We start from the raw sequence: 22,242 nt of genomic DNA, 5'->3' as shown, positions 1-22,242 counted from the left end.
GCCTTCCATCCTGATTGTGTGGCAACACAGGCACCCCTGATTAACCACAATAAATTCACCTTTATCTCTTACATGCATGCCGATACAGGTATTTCTCGAATAGGATCAGGTGGCCAGAGACGTGCAATTAACAGAAGTAAGTTACACAATTTAATAAATCGCTGTTTTAAGGGGGCCAGAGCATCAGCACATAAGGACATATCATTTTTAATTAATACTGCAAGTTCAAGAAGCCTCTACGATGAAACCATTCAAGTACGTACACTCTGTAAACTTATTTCAATGCCACAAAAGAAGAACAAATTATTCCATTTGAGCTGTGGATTACTGGTCCACTCATTTACTTCTCTACATAAAGGTTAACTAAATATTGAAAGGGAAACTACTGAACACATCTAACAGATACATTTTCTCTTTTCTAATGTCACAAACCAATTCCTAATCATATATTCTACATGGATCTATGTACCATTGGTAAAGTAATTTAAGTTCCATATTAATAAACAAATCCCCAATTTACACGGATAGGTAGGTACAAGCCTTATACAGTTAAGAATATTTATAAGAACAATTTAAACAAATCTGCTATTGTATGAAATATGTTCATACTTATAAGGTTGAATGGAGCTAAATACTTTAATCTAGCAATATAAATCCATTAACATTAGTAATGGGAGGAGACTCGTGTACAAACAAACACATATACAACTATGTTCTCCTAGGAATCATTCATTCATTAATTGTTACAAGGCTGAAAAGATCACATATGAAAGAGAAATCAACACAAATGATGAATGATGATCTATATTTAAAGTATCATAACAAAGAAGTCAAAGCGTTGTGGTATATAAATAAATAATACCGGATCTATTTTTGTCTAGGCATAGTAATAACAGATAGCTCAATAAATAAGAGTCAAGATTCGAGGTAGTAGGAGTTTGCAGGTTTAATACAGCATAAAGGACAGGAACAGGACAACCTGCACAGGAATAGGATGGCAAGGCCGGGCAGCTGCCCGAGAGAGGATCTGGAATGAGCGCGCTAGCTTTTAATAACAATACACGAACATATATACCAAAACAGTTGCATTACAGTACATAGGATAGGCGGAGCAGTGGGTGTGGTCAATAGCAGTCGCGAAAGATAAGGGCGAAAATGGGTGTAATAAGAGGCGTATACATAGACATGTGATGCAAACGTAACAGAATATGTCATAAATGGGGCGGAAACATGGAGGGGGCTACCTAAGGAGCCGGGACCTCTAACCTAATGGTGCGCGCAAACTGACAATGACGTGTTACTAGGAGAAGCTGGGGGCTATGAACTCTGTGCTAGGAGCAGAGACTGAAGTCTGGAGAGTCAGGGCGACATGTACCTAAACAGTATCTAGTATCTGATGTTTAGAGAACATGTTGATATAAACTAAGAATCAGGAGGGGAGAGGCTAACGGACTCTAAGACTGGAGCATGCATTATTCTACATGTAGTGCGTGATGAAGAATATTAAATGACCATTAAATGCAGTATTTCTCTTACATGGAGACGTAAAGGCTAGACAATGACGGAAACTATTGATGCGATTCAGTAACTTAGGAATGCAGAGAAGGAGGGCTGAACTGATAACTAAAATCATAACATTCTCTTGGCAGACTCAGAGGCAGAGCCAGGCTGAACCGGGCACTGTGAGGCAGGAAGTAAGTGAAGGGTCAGGAACACAGGTGGGGGCTGTATCGCTCCTCAGCGAGGGCTCAGGAGACAGGAGCTGAAATCTGGTGTCCAGGCCCTTTTGAGGCCTAGGAACGGGGACTTTACAATGAAATAACGTGCACACTGAGAAACGTGGCAACGTAACTTTACATAGGCCTGATATTCGTAGTAATCACGAGAACTGGAAACTGGCATACTAGAGATGGACACAACTGTAATTGCGTCATTAATAGAACATGGGGAATACATATGCATATTAATCGTGCACACATAACATATGATGGAGGACGCGTAGGGACACAGAACATGGCAGAATTTACTTTTCCACATTCCCTCCTTGTCACTACGTTTCCATCAGGAAACATCAATATTCATGATACCATCTATCATTTCATACAGTATCATTTGCTCGTCTCGAATTTTCTTGGAACGGGATTTAGAACGAGACTTGGGACTAGGAATACAAGAGGTAGCACAAATGCCGCAAATCGCAGGGCCACATTGTATACAGAGGCAGCAGCTGAATATGATCGCTACTGCAATACCTAGAAAGGACAAGACTTTCCATCCCCAAGCGGAAATTATATTCCAGAACCAACCGGACCATGTCCAGGTGCCTGGATCTTGGTGTAACAGATGGGCAATTTTATGGAGTCTGGTTATAGCTGAATAAACAGACGGCGCGTTATTTGGAATGAAAATGCAGCAACTAGATCCGATGACTCTACAAGCCCCGCCCCTATCGGCCAGTATGACGTCAAGGACGAGACGATTCTGGAGCACGACAAATCTCATAGCAGATTGCTCTTCGGTTAAATTACCTAGGGCAGAGGCAGTCTCATTCACTACTGCTTCAAGGGTTCTGGTTAACCTACGGATTAGCTTACTGTTCTGGATAGGTCCTATAAAGAAGAAGAAACCTCTATTGAAATCTGTATATTGTTCTAGAGCAGTTTCAGTATAATCGACAATCGGGGACTCCCTTCTATGTCTAATGTGTACTAGACGTGTGTTTCTATGATAATCAGATGGAGCTAGGAAAACTGGTGGCAGTAGGAAGGCAATGTAACAGGTTCCCTCCCAATCGAGGGGCAGACGAACATATGCAGTTTGACCACAAATAAAATAAGAATGACGTGAAGCTTTGAAAATAGATTTCCCACTGTCACTATACTTGACAATAGTAGTACAATCACTATGTCCTACATGTACGGAACCATTATTTCGGACACATAATTCGCCTTTGACTGGTAATACTGAAATAGCAGGTAAGTCTGGAGTAGAATCAGACTGAACATTCAGGACCATGAAATTCGAAGAATAATTACCTAAATTGTAAACTTCGTTTTCGAGATCTAACCCTGTTCTGTGGGGAAGACCTTGCTTGTCTGGGAAACATGTACTGTTAAGAAAAGACATATCTGTTGAGGATGACGTTAACGTGGACCATGCTCCACACGAACCATTATGTGAAAAGGGATACGGAAAGAGTGGCAGAACTCCCTTCGGTGTCTGGAAAGGGGGGAGTCGACCACACACCCAACAATTAGTGGCATTGCTGGTCTGGTGTGAATAATGTAACATGCGGATAAAAGAATTGTTACGCATAGCGAGGCGATAAGAGAGTTCATGAGGAGGCAGATCACTAAACGTGTGCTCTACTGTAACATTAGAAGACTTGTTCACATGAGGAACTGGAAAATACAGATAAAACGCATAACTGGTGCAGGAAATCATAACACTGAGAAATAATATGAAACATAGAAAAACGATACATCGGATTGAGTTTTGACTAACTCTCTCACTATGGGGGTCTATTTTATACATGTCAGAAACCGGTCTAACCGTTTCACCTAGGGGAGGACTTAGACAATCAAACTGGCTGACTTATTTTACTAGACCTTAGTTTTAATTTATACTCCTGTTGCGGAGTTTTCTCTAACAGGGAGGGTGCAGTATCATTGTTCTTTGCGGGACAGTCCTTAAGAATAGTACTTTGGCAGTCCTTTAAATGCTCGGAAATGTTCTTTGAAACTGGTTTCAATCCATAAAATTTTTTGATGTGTGAAAGATGCACCCAGCCTTTGCGTCCCTCCAACTTCACGGCTGTACGGGTGGCGAGGAGGACCTGTCGGGGCTCCTTCCAGGGAGGCTCCAGCGGACTTGAACGATCGAAATTTCGCACTAGGACCATGGATCCGGGAACAATTTCATGCGGTGCCACCTCGGTATTGTCTGGAAATGCGGCGGCAACCTGTGAACGACAAGAGTTGAGGGCAGACATCAAGGAAGCTAGGTAATCTGTCAGCATATTACTTGAAACATCGGTAATACTTCGAGGTCTAGGAGTACCCCACATATAAGGGGGGGCGGCCGAAAACGACCTCATACGGGGACAGACCTGATCTGGAATGTGCGACCATGCGCATGTAGAACAGAGCAACTGGCAGAGCTACTAGCCAGTCCACTCCTTTCTCTTGACAAACTTTTGCAATTCGGATTTTCAGGGTCTGATTATGTCTCTCTACGAGACCGGCTGCTTCTGGATGGCGTACACAATGAAACTTCCACTGGTACCCTAACAATAGGGAAACGTGCTTCATCAACTCAGATGAGAATGGCTGGCCGTTATCAGAATATACGACTCTAGGGAGTCCATAACGGGGGAAGAATTCACGAACCAACTGCTTGGCAGTGGTCGCGGCTGTGTAATCTGGGACTGGATATGCCTCTGTCCACCTGGACAAAGCGCATACAACTACAAGGACATACTTGAAACCTCGACATCGCTCCATCTGAATATAATCCATCTGGAGGACTTCAAAAGGGTGGTTAGGGGGCTGGAATCCACCTTGTTCCACCGGGACACTTTTACCTGGATTAAACTGACAACATATCATACAGGTACGGACTTTCTGCTTGGCTGCAGCTCGTAAATGCTTGTTGAACCAAATGTTCTGGATACTGTCTAACATTGCTTTTTCTCCTAAATGTGCTGGACTATGTGCGGTATTAACAATGACTTGAACCATAGAGTCGGGGAGAAACCATGTGGCTCTACCCTTCGTCACCCATCCCTGATCTGTCTGGACCCCTCCTTGTTCGGACCATTTCTTGATTTCTTCGGGAGTAGCATGTAACTGGATATCTATGACATCTTGAGTAGGGTCCTTAACTGTCATACAGGTTGTCAGATCTGGAGTGTATGTCGGTGTCTTATTAACTGGAATGTCTGGTGTCTGTGCTGTAAGCTTGGCTGTGCGATCTGCTAGATCATTACCTTGAGAAATAGTGTCGGTAACTTTCGTATGTGCTTTGCATTTCATGATAGCAATAGATGTCGGTAAGTGTATAGCATCTAACAGAGCCTGAATAAGGAGACCATGCTGAATCTTGGTTCCATGAGAAGTCATGAAACCTCTCTCCTGCCAGAGCACTCCGAAGTCGTGTACAACTCCGAATGCGTAGCGTGAATCTGTGTAAACATTAACTTTCAGGTTCTTAGCGTGTATGCAGGCTTGAGTCAGAGCAACTAGCTCTGCTGCTTGAGCAGACAGGGTGTCAATACGGTGTGTTTCAATAACTTCAGTGTCAGTAGTCACTGCATACGCGGCTACTAGTTCTCCTGTACTTGTTCTCATACATGAACCATCCACATAAAGTGTCAGGTCTGGATCTGGTAATGGAATATCTGTCAGATCTTGTCTTGGCTTTGTCATAATGTTAACTACTTCCACACAGTCGTGTGTGGTAGGATTCGAATTAACTGACGGTAACAGTGTAGCAGGATTTAGAACGTTGCAGCGTCTGATTTCTATGTGTGGCTGGAACAGTGTCAATTCATAACCTGTTAAACGTGCAATTGTCAAGTGCTGAGTCTGTGTTCGGTTTAAAAGAACTTCCACGGAGTGTGGAACTTGTACTGTCAGGGAGTGTCCTAACACTATGGAATCACTTTGTCTGATAGCTAGTGCTGTGGCTGCAACTGACTTGAGGCACGCAGGCAGAGCCTGGGCTACAGGATCTAATGTGCTCGAAAAATAAGCACAGGGCTTGTATTGTCCCGCTTGATCTTGTGTAAGAACAGATAATGCTGTACCTTCGCGTTCAGTGACAAAAAGTGTAAAAGGCTTACTGTAGTTCGGTGTTGCTAGAACTGGAGCTTGGCATAAAGCTTTCTTTAACTTATTGAAACTAAGTGTATGTTCAGATGTCCAAGGGAGGACAGTCGATACGGCTGCCTCCTGTGTCGTTAACTGTATCAGTGGCTTAGCTAGAAATGCATACTGAGGAATCCATTGTCTGCAATAAGAAGTAAGGCCGATAAAAGCACGTACCTCCTTCTGTGTCTTGGGCTGAGGAAGACTCGCTATTAGCTGGATACGGTCTGGTGTCAACTGCCTACCCCTCTTGGACAGTAAGTGGCCTAAATAGATCACTTGCTGGACACAGAATTGAAGCTTAGAAGGGGACACCTTGTGCCCCATCTCGGCTAGGAAATACAAGACTGTAAGGGATGCTCGCTCGCAAGCACGTTCAGAACGGGCTGTGATCAGTAGATCATCGACATACTGGAGCAGGGCAGTGTCAGTTGGCATGTGAATGTTGTCTAGTTGTCTCTTGAGTGCTTGACTGTAAATACTAGGACTTTCTGTGAAACCTTGAGGAGCGCGTGTGAACATATAGCTCCTTCCATTTAAACAAAATCCGAAAAGAAACTGGCTGTCTGGATGAATGGGGACAATGAAAAACGCGTTCTTGAGGTCTATGACAGTGAAAAATGAGGCTTCGGAATCAATGGCTGTCAATAGGGAAGAAATATCTGGGACAACTGGGTACTGGGGAATAATACGTTTATTAAGTTCTCGTAGGTCAATCACTAATCGATATACTGGGGGTGCATTTGGATCAGTACGTTTCATGACAGGAATGATCGGAGAATTACATACATTGGAGTCAGTTTCTACAACTACTCCTTGAGCGATGAGCTCGTCAATAATTTTGGATAAGGCTGCTACAGCCTCAGGTGGCAATCTGTACTGCCTGATTCGTGGTAACACTACACCTGGCTTGAGAGTCACACGATGGGGTGTGATTTGCATATAACCAACATCAGTTGGACCTTGCGCCCATAGATGCTGCGGAACATTAGACAATCTCGGATCAAAATCTCGTAATACATAGTGACCCTTGAAGTCACGTAGGAACAATCGTATTCCCTCTGGGGAGCAGCATATGACTGCACCTAATTCTTTCAGTGTCTTAATGCCTAACAGATTTTCTGGACATGACTTTGTAAGTAACAGATCAGTAGTGCGGGACAATGGACCTACTTCTAGAGTAACTGGCTGAGATATCTCATTTACAATAGGCTTTCCTGAAAATCCAAGGGAAACATTTCTTGAGCCTGAGAGCGGAGCCCCTGGAACTTCGGCGTGACTAATGGTGGTCCTACTTGCCCCTGTATCAATCAGAAACTTTCTGTCTTTCCCTAATACTTGACTATGAACATAGGGACCCTCTTGATCTACAGGTATCTCGATGAGAGGCAAGCCTACCTCCCTCTCTAGGCTGTTTCATGAATATGGCTGATACTCTGGATACTCGGACTGTGCATACTGGTACATCTGCTGTGTAACATGCTGTGTTGCAGCAATAGGCTGCGGTACGGTAACTGTCTGTTGTGCATTCTGTGGCTGAGGAGTCTGTAAAACTTGTTCTTGTCTAGGCGGACGTGGTCTTTCTTTAGTCTTACCGGTAGCTATGTTGTGTTTCAGAACTGCACACTCGTTTATGAAATGACCTGGCTGTTTACAATAATTGCATGTCCCTTTAACGGGAACTGCAGGATGACTGGCTTGATTCATACCCCTCTTCTGACTGTCTTGAGGAACAGATTGTGCAACTAGTACTTTCATTTTCGTGTCTTTCATACGTTTTCTCTCGTGTTCTTGCTCTTCTCTGATTCTATTCTGGTGATATTGAAGCATCTGTAACATCTGGGACGGGGTACTAGCTTGCCAGGTACTTTCGACTTTCAAAACTCGATTCTTAACTTGTGGACTTGAATTCTCGACTAATTTAGTAACAAAAAGATGAGGGTATGACTCGCTACTTGTCTTGAGGCCACTGTTTATACTAAAACATTTCTCGAATCTAGAATAAAAATCACTAGTGTCTTCGTCTTGTTTCTGTTTACAGGCTGAGATTGCATCCCAGTCTTCTTTTCTAGTTGTCAATAATCTAGGCAAAACTTGTATTAACAATTCTGGTAATTCTTTACATTTATCTTCAAGACCGGTACCTGGTACTCGTGCCTTGTCTTCAGCTTCTAGAACTGTCCAATCGATCTTTTTCTCTCCCACCTCCCAATCTTTTTCCTTGAGTTTCTCATATACCCCTGCGGGCAACAGGACTTTTAACATTTTAATTATATCTGGATACGTGTATTCTCCCATACGGAGCATGTCTTTTAATTCTCGGTGGAACCCTGCTGGATCTTTGTCATGACAGGGAATTAACTTTTTCATCTCTAAGAGTTCCATCTTTGTAATCGGGGTGTAAACAAACACTCGTTGCATTTCACCATCTGTTGTCCTGACTGGGTGTACTTCTCGTAACGGATTCTGTCTGTCTATGTAAAACGGTTTACTTTCTGGAGGTGAGACATGAACAAAATGCGGGTTCAAAAACATACTATATTTGTGGCGCTGTTCTAGAATGACACTAATTAAATCAGTACCTAAACCTTTCCATTTATACTGGAGTAACTCGTTCAGGACATCATGTAACGGACCTGGATCAGAATGTTGACCCTCATACAAAGTAATGAGGTGCTGAATCATATACATACCCACCAGTCGTTGCTCGGCTGGAGGCAGTTTCAGAAACATTTGTGCCACTATTTCGTCTGGAAAAGTGGTAGAATCAGTAATCCATCGGACTGCTGATCGGACTAGTTCTTGTTCATGCATAGTACTTAACTCACTGTAACCGATTCGTGATTTCAGAATGTGATCGGTAGCTTGAAATACTTGTTCCAGAGAACCTTGTTCTGGTGCTGGATGATGAAAAATTGGCTTGTGTTCTAGACGTCAATGGCGATCTGGAAATCTAGATTTTCCTACATACGCTATTCTGGCGGGATTCTCATCCTCTACCTCTTCTGTAGAAGAGTCATTTTCTTTCTCGTTTACTTGTGCTGCCTTACGTTGATCGTGTAACCTTATTATTTCTTTACGGATTTTCTTGTACATACTCTCTATACTACTGATGGTCTTATGCTTACCCTCGGCTATATTATCACTCCACCTTGTCAGGGTTCTCATTTCGACTTGATCTTTGGTCGGATAATCTTGTTCTCGTATTAAACAATTAATCAGAAACTTTAATAGCATGAGCTGAATTTCAGCTTTCCTTTGGCACATGACGTCACTAATACTTTCTGGATCATTCCCTGTACGGATAAAACGATATATTCTGTCTAGATCTTCTTTCATATCTGGTAGGGTGACTAGATACTCGGTCACCTTTCTTACGCGTAATGAATATAAAACCATATTATCCTCGCCTGGGACTGGGTCATAGCCACATTCGGTAAGGGCTTTTCTTATTTCTGCAACAGACTGATGTCTGGGCGTACGCTGTGACGCTTGTGCATGTAATTCGACTAACGTTAAACGCTTGTGTGGCGGCGGGGTTCCAGGAGGACCTCCCCCTGCGGCCCCTAAACTAGAGTCGTCAACTGATGCTCTTCGTGCTGGCAAAGTGGGAAATTGAAATGCAGGCTGGACTTGAATGGCGGGCTGGACCGGGGGTACCGTAACAGGTACTCCGGTGTCTGGAGGAGCAGGAATTGCCTGATTTACAGGGACCGGCGGAACAGGATTTGCATATTCCGGGACTGTGTCGTCCAAATAGGACGAGATGAAAATATCAGCTGCGGTCGGTTTGTGACGTAGCTTAGTCGGAACTAGTGGTGGCGGAAAATTACTGGATGCCTCCGGGGTCGCTTTTGGCAAGCCCTCGGCAAGAAGAGGATACATACCCTTAATAAGGGCATGCCTCTGTCTGTCTGACTGTTCAGTTTTGACTCGTTCACCTATCTCGATTAGTTCCCTTTCTTGGGCTCGTTCTAAGGATTCTCTACTTAGTTCTGACTTTCTGATTTCTTTTTCGGTTCTTTTATGAGATTCTTTGCGCCATAGCTCGATGGCATCTTTCTGTGACTGTCTGGCTTTCTTTTTCCATAATGCTTCTTCTACTCGCATGATGCACTCGGCATCCCATGTGCCTGATACAGGCCATCTATACTTTTCTTCTAACTGTTTGGTATACTCTACCCATAAATCTAGATATAATATGGCACTTATGCCATGCTTCTGATACATAAAATGACCTGGACTGTCCCTAGGCGGGACAGGAACTGCTGCTTCTAGCAGACCTTTTCTAGTTTTTAACTGGCGTAGTCTGGAAAATAACGGCATGACTGGACTGTAATCTAGACACAATACAATACACAATGAACACGATAAATACTTCACACTCATACCACGACATTAAAATACATGAACAGTTCGAACAGAATACTACCTGGAATACTGAAAACAGAATACATGAATTTTCTCGAGAACAGAACTGACTAGAACAGAAACTAGATGCACTGTTGAAACAGTACGAAACTTACCGGTCTCTTAAAGAGACACGTCAGGACCCGCATCCACCGAAGTGGACACTTCGTTTGGGATATGTGTACCACCAAACCCCACGGACCAGAGTCAATTAAATTGACCCTGTCTAGATACTACCCCAGCAACGGTACTCACCGGGCAGCAAGAACGGAAGGCCTCGGACTGGACTGGACTGCTTCGACGCCGGACGGACGAACTTCGGACTTCTGTTACGGGTGGGCCTCCGGATACCTCGGACCTTGGACTCTCGGCTTGGGCTCTGGTCGGGACTCGCCGCGTTCCTCCACCGCCTCGTCTGGATGCTGGACCGCCACCTCCGTCTCCTCCGTGGGCCTGAGGGATACTTGAAGCAGAAATATCTGCCGGTGCGCAGAAGAGTTCAGTCACGGCTGTAGAGGGTCAGGGGGCACGCGTGGCTTCACCGGCGCGTGGGGAAAGGGCAAGTCCCTGTTCGGGCGCCATTATGTGGTATATAAATAAATAATACCGGATCTATTTTTGTCTAGGCATAGTAATAACAGATAGCTCAATAAATAAGAGTCAAGATTCGAGGTAGTAGGAGTTTGCAGGTTTAATACAGCATAAAGGACAGGAACAGGACAACCTGCACAGGAATAGGATGGCAAGGCCGGGCAGCTGCCCGAGAGAGGATCTGGAATGAGCACGCTAGCTTTTAATAACAATACACGAACATATATACCAAAACAGTTGCATTACAGTACATAGGATAGGCGGAGCAGTGGGTGTGGTCAATAGCAGTCGCGAAAGATAAGGGTGAAAATGGGTGTAATAAGAGGCGTATACATAGACATGTGATGCAAACGTAACAGAATATGTCATAAATGGGGCGGAAACATGGAGGGGGCTACCTAAGGAGCCGGGACCTCTAACCTAATGGTGCGCGCAAACTGACAATGACGTGTTACTAGGAGAAGCTGGGGGCTATGAACTCTGTGCTAGGAGCAGAGACTGAAGTCTGGAGAGTCAGGGCGACATGTACCTAAACAGTATCTAGTATCTGATGTTTAGAGAACATGTTGATATAAACTAAGAGTCAGGAGGGGAGAGGCTAACGGACTCTAAGACTGGAGCATGCATTATTCTACATGTAGTGCGTGATGAAGAATATTAAATGACCATTAAATGCAGTATTTCTCTTACATGGAGACGTAAAGGCTAGACAATGACGGAAACTATTGATGCGATTCAGTAACTTAGGAATGCAGAGAAGGAGGGCTGAACTGATAACTAAAATCATAACATTCTCTTGGCAGACTCAGAGGCAGAGCCAGGCTGAACCGGGCACTGTGAGGCAGGAAGTAAGTGAAGGGTCAGGAACACAGGTGGGGGCTGTATCGCTCCTCAGCGAGGGCTCAGGAGACAGGAGCTGAAATCTGGTGTCCAGGCCCTTTTGAGGCCTAGGAACGGGGACTTTACAATGAAATAACGTGCACACTGAGAATTGTGGCAACGTAACTTTACATAGGCCTGATATTCGTAGTAATCACGAGAACTGGAAACTGGCATACTAGAGATGGACACAACTGTAATTGCGTCATTAATAGAACATGGGGAATACATATGCATATTAATCGTGCACACATAACATATGATGGAGGACGCGTAGGGACACAGAACATGGCAGAATTTACTTTTCCACAGCGTAATCAAAGTAGTCAACATCTATGAAGGTGCTCCAAGTGACGTTGCAGTGCAATTGCAATTGAGCAAGCCACACAGAAACACACATATTACACTGACAATATTTCTCAATATGTACAAAGGGTTCCTGCTCATGGGCCACATAATAATTTCTTAGAAACCCAATGTTCTGAGCATTTCAGTTTCGATAGTCCGACAATCAGTGATATGGGTGGACCCTATTCAGTCGCCGTTTTGACCCCCACAAAGTAAATCACACAGAGTCTTCAGCAGGACAACACAAAAGGTAGCAAACTGACCAGAACAATCTGGTTCCTATTCACACATGTTGTGTATTTAGGGCAGAAAGAAACTGAATTTAATAGGGATGATACTTTCAAGCTCACTGACGCGTGCTTGTATGGTGCTCCTGCCCTAAATACACAACATGTGAGAATAGGAAGCACATGAAAGCAGGAATCCTGCAGGTCCAGCACTACTATCCAGTAGGCATTGAAGGGGGATGATCTAAAATAGGACGAAAACCTCTGTCTGAGGAAATAGCAGGAGTAAAAACTCATCCCTATTTCCAAGTCTGATCCCAACTTGATGGTCCCTTTGAACAGTAGGGCTCACACACTTTGCAGAAAAATGGATAGGAGTTTCGCTGAGAACCTCTAAAAAGTTTGCGAAGCTGTGGCATCAGAAATAACAGGAAGGGCAGAGTCCTCGAGGGTGATCTGAAGGACTGTTGGATCCTGTCTCCCACAGAGTGGTTGTGTGGTACTAAGGGTGACTTAGAGGCTAATCCCAAAGGTGAGGGTGACTGGTAAGATCAGTGCCCCTGATGGCCTGCATGGTTTCAGTCTCATGCTCTCTTTTCCTGAGGGCGGAGGTGACTGCAGCTGGCACAGGAAGGCCTGGCATTATCTGTACACCATACCTCTGGAGTAGCCTCACAAGGAGCAATACTGATGAGGGAATATTTTGTTTCTTGCCTTTGTCTGGCAGGAGTAAAAGGGCCCAAAGAGCACACCATGGCTCACTTTCATTGAAGTGGGGAATCAGCTTCTTTGCCAAACAGGTAGGGCCAATCAAAAAGCATGTCCATGAGGGATGGCTCTACATCACTAGAGAAGCCTGTGAATCTCATCCATTCATGGAGCTGGGGGGGGGGGGGTGCGGGGTGGGGGATTGGAGAACAAATTAGTATTCACCTTACTGATGGAAGCATGGACCACAAACCACTAGGATACTGAGTTAGAAAATCAGGAATCACCAGGTGCTGATCTGTGAAGCCTACCTATTCACTGGTAGGCAAGAACAAGGTTTAGAAAAGTGCCCATAAGGTAGTCAATTAGGGCTTTATTGAATGGCATTAAGGGCTTAGAAGAAGTCAGCCCTGGCTGAAAACCTTCAGCAACCATATTTGTTATAACCTCAAGTTGTAGACTCAAGACCACATCTGATGACTACTGCAAAGTGAGCACACTCTTCCATTGGTGGTCCAAGGGGGTATTTCAGCCCTGTATTAGGGGAAGTATCAAAACCACTGGCCTCTTGTAAATTCATATACACACTGTCACCACTAAAATGTGGGGGTACATCTTCCCCGTTATTTCCATTGTCATCACCCAGGGGCAGCAAATTCTGGTCAGATTTGGATCTGGCAATCTGTGGGAACAATTGAGGAGGGTTCCATCGAAGAGAGAGGGTTTTGCTTGAATAAGAATATATCAGAACCAAGTGCATTGGAGTTAAGTCAGAGCATGACCACGGTCGGTGTCAAGGTGGATTTAGCTCAGGGTCAGACACCAGAGCTGGCATAGGATTCACCTCCAGCACGGTGATGCCAAGACGTACATAGACAAGGAACGGGCGGGTGCAGGTCTTGAAGGCAGAATCAAACTCAGCTCCAGAGTCGTGCAGAACCCGAGGTGGGTTCCAGGGGCACAGACCATGTCGAGGATGGATCCACCAGCAGTAACCTCACTGAGGTTTCAGGCCCGTGTGGGCCTGAAACAGCACTGGAGGAAGCCAGAAGAGTGCCAAAAATGTGCAGCATTGCCTCCCTAAACACCTTGACTTGCTGCTGCGTTACTGATGGCCCAGGGAACTCGGAGAGCCATGGGATCAACTGTGAGATCAGCTCCTTAATCAGACTTTAGGATCAACAGGCAATTTTGACACCCGTACCCTTCACTTTAGCAAGAAAGCGGCGAGATGGGGTTGAGTCCCATTTTGCCATCTTGCTATTCCACTTTGATTTAGACTTCAGCTTACTAAATTACCTCGACTGCAAAGAGGACCGTTTGCGGGATTGGCCTTGAGAGTAGAAATGGGTCTGCATCCTTCACTTAGAGAAGGAATGGGACTTGCATGGCTGCATTCATTGTTTGGTAGCGTACAACTTCACTTCACGGTTTCGTATCACCTTCTAGTGGCCCACCACATGTGGATCCATCGTTGACATCTGTTTTCAACAATCAAAGCTTGGCTTGAACCCTGTACACATGGTTGTGTGTTATCCTGCATAGTGGAATTCAGTTTGAAAAACATCAGAATATTTATATTTGGCAGGGAAACACCTTCAAAGGCTCGAGCATCACTGCACCATGTTTTTGAACTCAGCCGTATAAAATTCAAAAGATTGCAGATGATGCTTCTTGCCATGTATAATTCCTATGCTTTTGAACTCACTGCAGCCTTTCCCTCTGCAGCTTTACTCATCCAGCCCTTCCTCTATCAATATGAAGTGTCTTTGAGGCCACCTGATCGCCTCCCTCAAGACAACAAAATATGACAAATAACACCAACAGTGGGATTCATTTTGAATATGAAATGTTTGCATCAACAAATACCTTTTGCAGAGCTTCTTCAGTTTTCTCTGGGTTGGTTTTTAATGCTTGTGCAGCATCAGTCATTGGTATTGGCATGAATCTTAAGGTATAATTCCTAGGAGGAAAAAAACAGTAAATAAAACTATTTGATGTAGGAGAACTAATCAATTATTTGCTACTAAGCAACTGGAAAACACACACAAATACACTTTTCATTTAAAATTCATTCTGATATCTCCATTGACCTGGGTACTGAATAGAGCAGTAGAGGGAGGGAGATTCAGGACTGCGATAAGGATGAGTACGACCTAGTGTAATTAAAATGATCAGTATGCAAATGACCCAATAATCATACCTCCCCTATTCCATATACTAATCCTTGCAAAAGCACATATTTCATTTCTCTGCAACACAGATCAAAACTCAAAATGTTTTAGTGTCACACACAAAGGACACAGCATATGCAAAATAGGTGACTCAAAGTTGGAGCTCAAAAGGCCAAATGGCTCCTTCCATAGCTGTTGATTGATTTATACAGGAAATCCATATTGCTGAAATGAGAATCAGCGGGAAGTATCAAATAGATGCAGAAAAACATCATATGGACACCCACAAAGCTGTCTTCTACAAGCTGAGTAGCTCAATCAAATATAGTTTAAAAAAAAGGAAATCTTTAAAACATTTAGAAGAAAAGAGTAAGTCTATAAGAAAGCACCTAAAGTATTATAATGTGTATGAGTTAAGACCAAAGAATATGTAAAAACAATTTGTTTCAGATTAATGTAACCCAGGAAAACAATAGACATCTCAGCGAAAAAGACAATTGATATCTGAATGAATAAGAGTTACCAGAAGTACAACTACTAACATAAGTCACTCCATAATTAGGTCAGCCAGTTAAAAAGAGGACACCCCGACAACCAAAATCAAGAAGTGAGAATTTCAGAAAAAAACAAGTAAGTGGTGTCTCAGATTCCCGGATGCACCAAGCTAGACCCTGCAAGCGTCAAGGCCAGTCAACCAAACACTCAAGTCACATTTGTTTGAGGTCCAATCTCACAGGAGAAAAAAAACACAATAGATGACTGTGACTACAGGTGAAGCTAACAAACCTTCAGGAATTCTAAACCAAGAAAGATTTTAAGTAACCCAGCAAGAAACCAACAACCATTCAAAGCCAAAAACTTGAAGCCCTTAGGATCACAAGCAGAAAGAGGAAATTGAAGGTGAGGAACATGGATACTTGAATGAATACCAGGGAAACAAGCTAAAAGATTTATATTTGAAGTGATACTTCATACTTGTCTCCCAGATTTCGATTCATCCTGACCGTAAAAGGACAACTACGAGGAAGATGCACAATGTAGTGCTATAGTATCCAAATGTCCACTGTTGGCCCGGACAAAAACTTGTAATGAGTCTAATTTAAAACAGACATGTGGTGCTGGGAATTAAAGATGCTTCTTGAATTGCTAGAACTGGACATCGTGCAGTTGTGTTTTGTAGCACAGAAAAGAACTAATCACACCGTCTACTAAGCCTGGTACAAGGAATGAAGACATGGTAGTTCTCCCTTTCGTCAAAGCACCTGAGGCGACAAGCTCTTATCAGCCCATCCTAATATCAGCAAAAATTTGGTAGGAAAACTGGTGGGTGTGAAATGTTTTCATGCTTCTACAGAACGAAATTTTAGATGTTGGGGATATTCTGCTGCTATCACCTCTTCATCTGTTAACAGAACATCAGCCCCCACCAGGGATATAATGTGTTTTCCACAAGGTTCTTTCATCACAGCCAAAATGCACCATTTTTTATCCAGTTTGGCATCTGGTATGGTCTGTGGCCTAATTCGATGATCGACTGCCATTTGTTGCATCATAGCCCTATTACCAGAGAAGAGAAAGGAGAGGGAACATGCCTCTCATTCATGGTAAATTGGGAAAGACAGTTTTTCCTAAAACCGAGCAGCATTCTTGCCTAAAAGAGTACACTGTAAAATGGCACCTACCACCAAATTACATATTTAGAAATATTTATCTTTATTTAAAATATATAAATGGTAAATTATCGCAACAATTCTCATCTTGCTATGTCCTGGAACAGGGCCAGACTGGATAAGAACTAAAGGGAGTCATGGCAAAAATATACCAAACAGCCCAGCTCCTCTTTTCTCCCTGAGCCATCCACATCCCCGGGGGACCCCATCCCCTGAGGCCGGCTTAGGGATAGTGTCCCAGGGTCCTCAACCCCCAGGGCACCCTCTGTTTCCCTGTCCGCAGGTGCTGCTGTACAACAAGGTCATCCGACATTGTCAAGGCAAATAGCTCTTGCATACATGAGACGTTTGGGGTTTGCCAGTGCTTGTTGCTAACTGTCAAACATTTCACACGGCAACTGATCTAAGCTCATTTTCCCTACATACTGCAAAAATTCCCAGACGATTTGTTTGCCTTCAACTAACTTAACACGCCTTACCCCTATAATGGTAGCTAACGTTGTGTGTTATTTACTCATCTGCTGGTTAAAGGAATGAAAAATACTTTTATTTATGTTTCTACTTTTCTCTAATAGCATCCCATGCATACCACCTCTTCCTTTGCATGTATTTTAAATTTCGAACTGATGTGTGCTCTCGAACCCACTTCTTCACTTCACCTATGCCTGGTCCTTTTACGGACAAGTTGGATGCTTTTGATTCAAAACATCCGTGCACACCCATAGCCTCTTACTTTTAGGGCCTTCATAAAAACTTGAATTACAAAATCTTCTGACCTTCTCGATTTTGCCAGGTGTACCCCTTGATGCTTTGACCCCTTCACACTTACAGCATCCTTATGAATACATGAAACATGAATAGCTTAGACTAGTCTGGACTTCTACCTCAGATGTTCTGGCTTTATGAAACACAAATGAATTGTAAAGGCACAATTTATGATTTATCGCAGAGCTATGAGTCACAGAAAGTTAGCACAATGTGCAGGATGTTCTCTGCTCTCTTTTAAAATAATCAGACACGATCGCTTAATTACAGATTAACCCACGGAAAGCATAACACAGTTGTAACCAGGTCGCAGGAGTCATTCTTTCAAATTTGTAACCATATTTTTAGCATTATTAATTTCGGGTAAAAACGTGTAGTCTCAATGCATATGTACCATCGTTTAAAAAAAAAAGAAAATATCTCCTAAATTCTACATCAATGACTGAAAAAAATCCTTAGAAGTGGAGATTTTTGGAGGAGGTGAAGTGATCCCTGATTTCCACAGTAAAGACAAGGCATTCACTTTCTTCTCCTGGAAATCTCGGCTCGATGAATATTCAGGTAAAGTGTGTGATGAAGGGCACTTTGCTAATGCACACATGGTTTGTATTACCCTATTGAGCACATTATCCAAATCCTCCTCTTAGATGTGTTTCTAGTTCCCAAAAATAACAAAATAGCGGAGCAGGGAAAGAAAGGAGAGCCACACATACACATATGTGTGAGCAGGTACTAATGTGTTCTTTGCTATCTTGCAAATTCTATACATCTCTCCTATATCTAAGAAATTCTATGAATCTGAAAATCGTACAAAAGACGAGGATACAGTAGTTGTCAGCGTTATACATCATGTCTTGTCATGTGCCACACAGCAGCTGTTGATCTTCACAAAAAAGCCCACCCAGTTTAAATGTTAACAAACCACAATAATAGAGCTCTGGAGATCTGTAAAAGACATTGCTAGATTCGTCAGGAACCTCAAGGGTTTTCACTTGGATTCAAACTGCACCAGTACTTCATAGATGACAGGCTGTGTTCAGGTCCCATAGATAGATAGCCTTATTTATTTAGAAATTATGTTTTCTGCTGTACTAAAATTATGAAACAATGTAAAATTATAACATATCAATTTGTCCTAAATGTCCCTTTTCCTTCATTGTCAATATAACAGTTTGAAAGCGTTGAATGCCTGTGGAAACAAAGGGATTCAATATGCACTATTTCATGTGCCAATTTCAAATGCCCCCTTCTTATTTCTTTACATTCTGGGCCCTTCTAATTAACTACGGTCCCCTTTAAGGTGTTAGCTCCACACTCTTTAAACTAGTGATACTGATGGGGTGCTGTTAACCTGAGGTGCAGATTCAACGGGGATTCTAGGATGAACCCAGAGAATCCCTGCGTAATGAGTTATTACCAGGAGAATTAGTAACTCCAGTACTCCAGTAACGACCAGTAAATCATTTCTCCCCCACAATGTCACCCAGAGACTTTGGCTAGCTAGGACAATTCAAAACCTTCCACAAGCCACTGCTGTTATTGGTAGCTACTTTTTTCACATTTGAGCTTCAAGCCAATCGTTCTTTCTTTGAACATGTGGATCATGCAGAGTTGCACCATGTAAACTGATATAATGCAACATGTCATTCCACAACTCATGATTTTCAAATTAGTAATGTTTCCTCCCCATACAGGTATTGCTATGTGCAAACAAGCCAGCCTGGACAGAAAAGCCTTCGGGTCTGTACAGATTCCTTCCCCTATATTTCAATACTGATCCTGCACGGGTAATTATCAGAAGCCAGATCTGTACATTGCTAAACATGGATATCTAAAAGCACATACAATTTATTTGAAATTAAAGAGTTAATATTTTTTGTTTTATTCTGCTCACTCCGTCTGATATGTTTTCTCATTTCCAGTGCCTGTATTGTTTCTTCACACTCCAGAAAATTGTGTTTTGTCAAATAGAAACAGCATACATTACTACATTACCAGAGTTACCCGATAGTGAAAAGGAGCACTCACTCGCAAGATTATTCCATACATGAAAATTGTTCTTTCTCTTCAGTTAGGTACATATTTAAACATTTTGGACTGGTCCATCTGTTAACAATGTACACAATGTAAGCTCATTCCCTGGTAAAACCAGGGAATGAGCTTGGAATAAGGAAGTTGAGAGAGCGCCATTTAAAGTGAAATTTGTAGGGGTGCAGCATATGTACAAGTAGTCAGCACCCGCATATATAGAGGCCTGTTAATCATGTTTAGATGCAATGTATGAAAAGTGCTAAAGTAAATTGGTATCAGAAAAATGTGCAGAGCCAACGATACAAAGTGCAATCCATGCTTGCTGACATATATAGATGCTCTTAAAATGAAACTTTCTCCTAATGCAACGTGTGTTTAACAATGCAATTGAACTTGAGATCTGCTTTATCTGAAACGTAACGGTCTACATATATATCTATATGATGATTTGCTTAAAGTAGAAGATGCATTTACTGTTTAAGGTTTGAGGCCTAGTGAACTAAGAAGAACAAGTTGATGTAAACGTTGGGCCTATAATTCAAGCAGAGGCCTAGTTAATGGAAACGGTGCAGGCCTGTTGAGAAATGTCTTGCTTAAACATCTTACTGTAGACAGGATTTATAAATGTGACCATTAGAAATGTTGCAATAATGGTAGACTGTGAGCTATTTGCGTGTATTCCTTTGCAGGCGCCTCATCGAGCGGATAGTAGAGTAGAAGGGCCCATTGTGTATGAAGGTTAGGATGCTAGACCCAGACATGGAGGAGTAGACTAAGAATTTACAGAAGCAACTTCAAAGAACGAAGAGCCTGAGACCCAAGGACGTTTGAACAAGACGAGAATGGACCATCGCCATGTGGAATTTTACAGAATCCAACACCTTCTAGAGGGGCGTGCCTATAGGCGTGTCATTAACATTTTGGGGTTTCGTATTAGGGACAGCACCCCGAGGGTGGACACAGAGCAGATGGCTGAGGAGCTAGAGAGAACGGTCGCATGGGCAGGGAGCTTAGCAGCGATTATGGAAATTCTAGTCTAAGAGAGAAGGTGGCGAACTTCTTAGGAAGTCACCACGGCTGACACCTTTTTGGTTAGGTTGGGCTGTTGTTGAGTAAGGATGTCATCTAGCATAGAGTAGGGACAGACTAATCTGAATTTATGTCTTTTATCCTGATGAGTACCAGAACTCAAGTTATAGCTATCCTGTTTAGTTTAATGGTTCTGGAATTAATTCTGGTTCTATTCATTAGCCGTTTCAGACTTTTCCGTAGGATTATGTTTGTATTAGTATCTGTTTATCTTCTGAACCTCTTGCTGAGGTGCCTGTATCTGCAGTTATTTTTGGTTATGTAATAAACCTTTTAAATTCAGTCTTTAGTCAGTGGTTCTTTGGGGAAAGAATTATTGTATTTCAAATTTGAACTGTTTAGCTGTGATTAGATTACCTAAATTCACTCTATGACAGGTAAAAAGGTCCAGTCGACCTGTGACGGGATTCTGGAGAAGGGTGAGCAGACTCTAGAGGTGAAATCCCGCCTTTTCAAAGTTACCAATTATCTGAAGTAGACATGCATTTTATGATAGCATAAGTGGGTCACTACAGAACCCAAGAATTCTTTCATTTGCAGCTTGAATATAAACCAAAGAAGCACGTCAGGACTTGGTTTGTATTAGGGCATGGGCTGCTAAAGTGTGTACATGCACATGTGGGAATGCACTGCAGTGCTTTAAAACACACTGTAATATGCAACAGCCATAAGGAAGAACATACATGGTAATAAAAGGGAAGGTTGGCACCATGCATCCTGTTATGATCACAGTTGGATACTGCATTTCCTTTCCATTTGAACCAGTGATGCATTGTTGTTTGTAGCCGCCCTCACTGTAGTCCGTGAATTCCTAAGTTGTCTACTTTAACTGCCACACACTCTAAAAAGCAGACCATTAAGGTGCCATGTTGAAAGGTTGCTTTTCGCTATTTGCTCTAAATCGGTTTCCCATATGATGGGTAATAACCTATTTTAGTCACAATATAGGTTGTTTGTTAAGTGGTCCCCTTACACACCTTAATTGTGGTGTCTTCAAAGGTGATTTCATTATCTGAAATGATCATTCCCTGGTCCACGTTTGAGAAAAAACATCATATGATTTCTAATTGAGGTTATTGAAGGTGCTCCAGAAGCTAAAAGTAGAAATCTTTTTCAATATATGCTTATGCTATCTTTTCAAGCCACATGAGAACAAAGTGTGATGTTATGAGTAACACATGTACTTCCAAGCAGCAGCAGGCTGTTAGTTGATTCCCCTGTGTTCTACTGCAACTTCCCCATAGTGTTCTAATGCACCACTAGTGAGCTAACATTCACTAGTTATGACAAAAGTGTGGTCAATTTGAATGCCATCTTGATGGAATCCATGATGTAAAATTGAAAGCATTGCCTACAGAGGATACTGCAGAGAATGAAGAGATTAGGGGTTTGATTTTGTCACTAAAATTATTAGTGCTCTAGAAAGCATAAATCAGGATACATTTTGTATGAGTTCCCATTTATCCTCCTCATCCATGTCTTT

General features: G+C 42.6%; 1 protein-coding gene across 2 annotated transcripts in view; it reads right to left on the bottom strand.

Annotated features, from left to right (window-relative positions):
• Window positions 1-22,242, bottom strand: part of CARMIL1 (capping protein regulator and myosin 1 linker 1) — a 1,033,060-nt gene that overhangs the window by 265,185 nt on the left and 745,633 nt on the right. For both annotated transcript variants that reach the window (XM_078687906.1, XM_078687907.1), the window contains exon 23: window positions 14,900-14,993. In XM_078687906.1, coding sequence (XP_078544032.1) covers window positions 14,900-14,993 — 94 coding nt within the window. The remainder of the gene's footprint in view (window positions 1-14,899; window positions 14,994-22,242) is intronic.

The sequence above is a fragment of the Lissotriton helveticus genome, chromosome 4_1 (genome assembly GCF_964261635.1).
Source record: "Lissotriton helveticus chromosome 4_1, aLisHel1.1, whole genome shotgun sequence".
Taxonomy (NCBI): domain Eukaryota; kingdom Metazoa; phylum Chordata; class Amphibia; order Caudata; family Salamandridae; genus Lissotriton; species Lissotriton helveticus.
Note: the sequence above shows the minus strand (reverse complement) of the source record. Positions and strands in the feature narration are given on the sequence as shown.